We start from the raw sequence: 7,528 nt of genomic DNA, 5'->3' as shown, positions 1-7,528 counted from the left end.
TGGATGTTAGAGAAAAGACTTACTCTCGCAAGTGCTCGACATGTAAGCAATTTGGGCATGATAAGCGTTCATGTGGGCAAAACTCCCGTGGTGGTATCACTTCTGGAAGTAGAAGAGTGTTCAGAACTTTTTTTTATTTTTTATTTTTAAGTATACTGCAATTTAATGATGTATTTCGTTGCTAATGGAGTGAAATATTTTTCAATTATTATGAACCTCTCGTATTGGATGAATTATTTTTAAATATTATATTTATTTTTGCACATTCAAAAGGTGCGGATTACACAATACAATAACAAAATAAAAAAGACATAAAAGAAAAAAAAAAAAACCTAATACAAAGCAGAGTAATTTTTTCTTTTCTATCTTTCTTGAACCAGAAAAGTACTTTTATAGCTTTGGGAGTAAAACAAAAGAGATTAATCAAAACCCTATAAAATATGACACTTAAACCTAAATATAACAAGTTTTCAAACTTACTTCGGAGTACTTTACAATCCCTAAAACGACGATCCAAATGTATATGTATACTTGATTTAATGAGCCGATATTATTGTACGCTAAAAAATATTAAGTTCTATATAAAATATTTATATTCCGACATTTTGAAACGTGACTAATCTTCGGTCAAAGTACGAAAAAAAACTTGAAGATAACAAGTTTCCAAACTTACTTCGAGGCACTTTACAACCCATAAAACGACGATCCAAAGATATATGTATACTTGATGTAATGAGCCGACATTATTTTACACTAAAAAAAATATTTATATTCCGGTGTTTTGAAATGTGACTAATCTTCGGTCAAAGTACGGAGAAAAGCTTAATTTTGAGTTTGATTTCCAAAGAATAAAGGTTGGGGTCAGGGGAAACAGGATTTCACGCATAGATTCTTTGCGTGAAGCCTGGTTTGATTTTTTTTTTTTTAAAGAGTTAGTTTGGTTCCAAAAGTTATTTTTTGGGTTAAAAAAGTTTCTGACTCTAAAATTACTTGTTTCCCTTGTAAATATACGAAATTTTAAAAGAAATGTATCAGCCATTAACCTTCTCCGAACCCCAAAAATTGCACTTTCCATCTTTGTGAAAAAGTTATTCTTCCTACCCAAACATCTTAGATAAAGAGGCCTGGCTTGTCATATGACATGGTTTCACTGGCAACTTTTTTTGACTTGGCGCCATGTAATTTGACATGTGGCATTAATATTGGCTTTAAGATGCATTACTAGTCATTGGGCAATTTGCACGATTGCCCTTATTCGCGGGTAGTCTTTAATTTTTACCTCTCAAATTGCTGGTCTTTAATTTTTCCCTCTCAAATTGCTGGTCTTTAATTTTTCCCTCTCAAATTCTTTGGTCTTTAATTTTTGTCCTTTGCATAAAATTTTTGGGTTTCGAGTTCGAACCCCTGCTCAGTCAAAAATTATAAAAAAAAATCGCAAGGTAGAGTTTGATTGCAAACTCTCCCTTATCAGGCAGAGTTTCAAACTTTACCTTAAGGCAGAGTTGGCCTCAAACTCTATCTTATCAGGCAGAGTTTGACTGCAAACTCTACCTTATCACGCAGAGTTTTGCCTTCGTAAAACCTTCAGGCATAAGGCAAAACTCTACCATAAGGTAGAGCTTTACATTAAGGAATTTTTTTTTTACTCAGCTGAAATTTTGCAAAACTCTGCCTTAAGGCCTAACTTTTGTCCGAATAGGCCTAATTTTGCTACAAAACTCTACCTTGCGATTTTTTTTTTGCTGAGCCGGGGTGCGAACCCCAAACTTAGGGGTATTAGGCGAAGGGCAATCCGCGCCCTGAAGGACCAAGATTTGAGGGCCAAAAATTAAAGACCAATGCCTTTGAAGGACAATCCACGCAAAAAAATGCTAGTCATTTGGACATTGGGCTTGTGAAATGGACTCATCTTTGAAGTCCAATAGCCAGCCCAAATAAAGTCGGATTTTAATTTAAATTCATATTGGATTTAAATAATTAACCTTGGTTTGAATTTGATACTTCATGAATTTAGGAATTTATCCAAATTTAAGACAAATTTTAATCTCATAAAATTCAGATGTCTACAAATACATTAATTTATATGATGGGTTTGCAATTGTATTTATATCCTCAAAGATAATTGGATATAGAAAGTCGTGTTTTTGCGAGCTATCTGGCTGTAAGTAGGGATGTTCATGGTTTGGTTAAAAACCAATCCAAACAGCAAACTGAGCCATACCGGTTAAATAAACCGATAGTTGTTTGGGTTTGATTTGGTTTAGTTTGATTTTATTATAAACAACCGAAGAAAAAATAAAACCAAACCGACAAATTATATACGTAATTTTTATAATTACATATATACAATATATTCGTTATTATAAATAATTTTAAATACTTTGTTTACTTTTTCATCAAAATTTTCTTTATCTCTAACAGGCTAATGAACTTTACACCTTAAGTCTATTTCTTAAAAGAAATCCATGAATCCAAACTCATCTATTTAACAAAACGACTATGAGCCCGTTTGGATTAGTTGAAAAAAGTGACTTTTAAGCATAAGTGCTTAAAGTTATTTTATAAATAAGCAGTTACGTATTTGGATAAAAGTGCTTAAAGAGTTTTTAGAAGTAAGGGTAGTATTGGAATTAATAGAAAATATAAGAGATAAAAGGGTAAAGTTGTTGGTCAAATCAAAATGGATTTTAAGCCAAAAAAAAAAAAGTTGGGGTTGAGCAACTTCTTGGTTTTGTCTTATTTTAAGCACTTTTTAACTTAATTTAAGCTATTTTCTGTTTTTGCCAACCACTCAAATAAGTTAAAAATGGCTTATAAGCTGGTTTGACCAACTTATAAGCCAATCCAAACGGGCTCTATGAGATTTACCTGAAAAAAATTGTATCTCTTAGAAGCCTTATTCACTCCTAAAATAAAAGGATAATAACAGATTATAAGTTGGAAAATGATGAAAAAGTATATAAAAAAAAAAAATGAAAGAGAGAAGTACCATTAATTTATTAAGAACCAAAAACTATGAAATTAATAATACTATATAATAAAATTTAAGTAATAATAATAAAAAAATATATTAAATTAACGACACAATTAAATACAACGGGTAACAACCATGGAAACATAGGAAAAGGAATGGCCAAAAGGTGAAAAAGACGCTGGTAAGGGCGTATTTGTTTCGAAGAGAAAAAAGTATGCTAAGTTCTATGTACTTGTTATAGGATTAGGACCCATAAAAGGAAGAATAAAATAAATAAAAAAATTCAACAATTCAATAGTTGTCTGTTGCCTTTCATTTTTCCCCTTTGAGCCCCCACCTCTCCATCTCTAATCTCCTCCGATTATCTCTTTTTCTTTAAGGTATTATTCATTTCTCCATTTTTTATTCTTTTGTTGGAACTCTTTATTATTATGATTATGTTGTTTTCTGATCTAATGGTTTATCCTTTGAAAAAATTGTTCGGGTTTTGTTTGGGGAAGAAAAAAGAATTGAATCTCAAGTTTTAGTTTTGTGACATATCGGTCAAAGCTTTCGATTTCTTTTCTCCCATCTCGTATAGGGTTTTCCTTTGTATATTTTTTTTTATTGATTTTATATTTGATCCTACTAGAAAATTAAGCATGTACAGGCCTTATTATATGTTCAAAAAGTGATCTTTAGGTAATCTGTTATATATGATTGTTTTTGGTGTTGGGTTTTCATGTTATATGGTGATGTTTTTAGGTGGAGTTTCTTTTTTGTTTGTTTAATGAAATGAAGGAGTAAATTCATAGGTGAATCTAGGATTTCTGGAACATGGGTTCACCACTAACAAAAAGAAGGAAAAAATATATTAAGCGGGAATTAATCCCTAGTCCCCTAGGTAAATAATTCAACCTTCAACCAAAAGCACCATTTAGTCTTTTTGTAATATGTGTTCCAGTAGGTAGTATTATACTAATTTTAGAAAATATATACATAAAATACCAAGTTTTATGACGAGACCATGTGTTCACGTGCCCAAAAAATAGTGCTTAAAATCGCCCTTGAGTAAATTGGTTTAAAGTTTTGATTTTTTGCATACTGAACTCAAGTGGTATCTGGGTAATTTCATAGTTTGTAGGGGTGATTGTTGATGAATTTATTAAACAATTGTAGATTGTATATATGGTACAGTCTTTTGCTGAATTGTGGCATTGAATGTTAGTTTATTACTTCCTCCAACCCAATTTATGTGGCACAGTTGGAATTTCGAGAATCAACCAAGTTTTTGAATTTCTTTACATGCCTTTTAAATACGATAAGCTGTTAATTATTGTGATTTATAGTAATTTTTACGTAGTTTTCAAATATATAAATTTTATTTCAAAAAACTTAAAGCTAATATGTCCAAATTCACTGTCAAAGTTTAGAAGTTTGAATCTCGAAATTCCAACTGTGCCACATAAATTAGGACAGAGGGAGTAATTTTTTCCCTTGGCTGATTATTGAGACAGGAACATTGAGAGAGCACCATGACCGTTTAGTCTCTTTTCTTTTGCTTTAGACTTTGTAAGGAAGTATCTGTATCCTTGGGCATATTGTGAGTAGCTATTGGTGTGGTCTAGTTGGAGAAAATGTTAGAACCTAGGTGTATTTGGTTAGAGTTTCTTTCGGGTATCTTTGTATTGAATTGTGCTTTGATAACAACAACAACAACATACTCAGTATAATCCTACCAGGTGGGGTCTGGGGAGGGTAGAGTGTACGCAGACCTTACCTCTACTTTTTATGGGTATAGAGGCTGTTTCCAAAGACCCCCGTGAATTGTGCTTTGATAACATTGTATTTCTTATAATGGAGATCTAGTTGTGTGAGTTGATATTTTGGTGTTATTAGAATTTGTAATGGATGTTGATCTCTCTATACTCACCATAATTCCCCTCCCAAGTCCCAGGTAACCATGCGATCTGAGTTAGGTAAGTTAATAGTTGGTCTAGCTAAGAGGTATTAAGCAATTTAATGACCTATAGTTGTGGCATAGTCTTGGATGGTCATTCAATCATACATCAATTATACAGGAATATCTGAGTTATACCTGTGTTCTTTGCTTACAGCAAACAAGTCTCTGAAATACTTTCAATGGTTTTAGATTTGTCTAGAAATAAGTTAGTGTGTGGTTTGCGGGCTATGGCACAGGAGCGGGGTTTATCCTGTGCGCACCCGAGGGTAGCGGCTGCGGGTTCCCTTGCATTAAAAAAAAAAAAAGTTTTAGTATGAAGTTGAAACTCCTGGACATATTACCAGTTACATTTCTTTTGATAGCAACATTCTTATCCTGTGAGGACTAGCTAATGATATCCAATTCTACTGGAAATTGGAGAGAAAAGGATCGTGGAAGGCTAGCAGCTCGTCAACCATCTCTTGTGGTAGATGTTTTACAACTTGCTAGCATTTGTTTCATTGACCGTCAGTTAAACGGGTATCACGAAGAAGAAATTATATGATTGAGTTGACGGTATTACGAATGTGATGTATTCTCTTGACTGCTTAATGTTGAACACCTTCAACCTCTATTTGGAAAGATATATGCACCCCCTAGGCAGAAGTTATACTTGGTTATAAAAAGAACTCTTCAAGCAAAGCCGTTTTGAATATCTCCCTCTTACCCTTCTCATTTGTCACTCTTGCCTTTGTCCAATGTCCCAAAACTGTTACCTTTTGAGAAGTGTATAAGTTCCGGCATATTTTGGTAAATAAGGAAATATTGAAAAATATATTAAGGACCTTTAACATTTCTTAAATTGGGTATAAAATTGTAAGTGGTAAAAAATATGGGATGGAGGAGTCTATGATAATCTACTACTATAACAGTTGACGACAATTCAATTGTCTCCTATGTAAATCTATTTTCACTATATCCTCTAGTAATTAACTCTTTAGAATATCGAGGCGAGTCCAGATTAATGTTGCATTAATGCTAAAGCACTTATTTTGGTGATTTACTTTTAGTTGGGGATTGGTTGGTTAAGTGTTCTTATGGTCAAGACCATATATCCAGCAATGATGCGAAAAGCTGGATGTGTATTCTGGATTTCTGTATACTATAATTGCAGAGTCCCTTAGATATGGGATTTGGACATGCTTTACTGTTTCATGATGTAAGAATGCAGATAATGAGCTTGTAATGTGGTAAGTGGGCAGGTTTATTGCAGAAATGGAGTCTCCAAAAGAGACAGGTTGCCAGGCCAGAGAAGGCCCCATCCTTTGCGTCAACAACTGTGGGTTTTTTGGTAGTGCAGCCACGATGAATATGTGTTCGAAGTGCCACAAGGACATGATACTGAAGCAGGAACAAGCTAAACTTGCAGCTACATCCATCGAAAACATTGTAAATGGAAGCTCAAGCAATAATGATAAAGAGCCTGCTGTTGCTGCTACAATTGATGTGCAAACCGGCTCGGCTGAATTAAAGGTTGTCTCAATAGAAACTTCTGCAGACTTAGCCTCAGGGCAGAGCTCAGAGATGAAGCCAAAAGAGGGCCCAAGTCGGTGCAATACTTGCCGCAAGCGTGTGGGTTTAACAGGTTTCAACTGCAAGTGTGGATATCTTTTCTGTGCAGTTCATCGTTATTCGGAGAAACATGACTGCCCCTTTGATTATAAGAATGCTGGTCGAGATGCTATAGCTAAAGCAAATCCTGTGGTCATGGCCGAAAAGCTTAATAAGATCTAGGAGCCTTTGTTGAAGGTCAAATGAATTGAAGCATGATGCATTAGCTTTAAGCTCTGTCCATCTCCCCTATAAGTTTGCCACATGTCTTATAAGGTCTCCCTTAAATGCAGATGGTATAAGGCAACAAAAGCGGAGCATCTTTGCAAGTTCATTTCAGCCCTGTCAAGTGCTAGAATGACTCCTGTGTGTAAGTTTTTGTTTGTGCTGGCTTGGTGGACATCTTCATGCAATTTGTAATTTGGCCTCGTTCATCCTGTTTCTGTGTCTTATGTAATGTGCTGAATGTTATCTATTTTTAATTGAAAAAAAAGGTTTCCTTTTTCTTGATGGCTCTGTTCTGTGCCCTTTTGTGTCCCTGTATTCTTGATCCATTTGCCTTGTGCTATATGATGCTTGATATTCCTGTTTGTATTTCATTTACCAAGTAATTTCTCTTTGGATAAAGTGTATTTTGCTTTTGGAGATAAGCATGCAGGCCCTGCCATTTCGTCCTCCTGGAACGGGGCGGGGCAGGGCAGGACGGGCTGAAATAGGGCCCTGCCATTTCGTCCTCCTGCCTAGGCCATCTCTTGCGAGGTTTTCAAACTAGTTTATAGTTGTGCTCGCAAGAGAAGAGAGAGGATAGCCAGACTTATATTGAGGCCGCAACAGCAAGAGCATATCTCTCCAAATAAAGCAGCCTTCAGCAGGAGCTACACTGCAATTCCTTAGCCAAATGATCATAAACATCACCAAATAGCTCAAATCTTTGCAAAATAGCTTTAAATTTTAACCACAACTTTAAAATGACATCCTCACGGACCCAATCATCAATTTGTCAAAAGTTTCAACAAATCACA

At 34.7% G+C, this 7,528-nt stretch overlaps 1 protein-coding gene across 4 annotated transcripts; it reads left to right on the top strand.

Annotated features, from left to right (window-relative positions):
- The first annotated feature begins 3,195 nt into the window (after positions 1–3,195).
- LOC132051473 (zinc finger A20 and AN1 domain-containing stress-associated protein 8-like) lies at positions 3,196–7,016 on the top strand. Of its 4 annotated transcripts, XM_059442552.1 has the most exons (3): positions 3,196–3,354; positions 6,158–6,704; positions 6,800–7,016. In XM_059442552.1, exon 2 carries the CDS (start codon positions 6,171–6,173, stop codon positions 6,687–6,689), a length of 519 nt encoding a protein of 172 aa, XP_059298535.1. In that variant the 5' UTR covers positions 3,196–3,354; positions 6,158–6,170; the 3' UTR covers positions 6,690–6,704; positions 6,800–7,016. The 4 variants fall into 4 exon arrangements, with proteins under 4 accessions (XP_059298535.1, XP_059298532.1, XP_059298534.1 ...); XM_059442549.1 differs by having other exon boundaries at positions 3,197–3,354; positions 6,151–7,016; XM_059442551.1 differs by lacking the exon at positions 3,196–3,354 and adding an exon at positions 3,393–5,382 and having other exon boundaries at positions 6,151–7,016.
- The last annotated feature ends 512 nt before the right edge of the window (positions 7,017–7,528 follow it).

This window comes from Lycium ferocissimum, chromosome 4 (genome assembly GCF_029784015.1).
Source record: "Lycium ferocissimum isolate CSIRO_LF1 chromosome 4, AGI_CSIRO_Lferr_CH_V1, whole genome shotgun sequence".
NCBI classification, from domain to species: domain Eukaryota; kingdom Viridiplantae; phylum Streptophyta; class Magnoliopsida; order Solanales; family Solanaceae; genus Lycium; species Lycium ferocissimum.
Note: the sequence above shows the minus strand (reverse complement) of the source record. Positions and strands in the feature narration are given on the sequence as shown.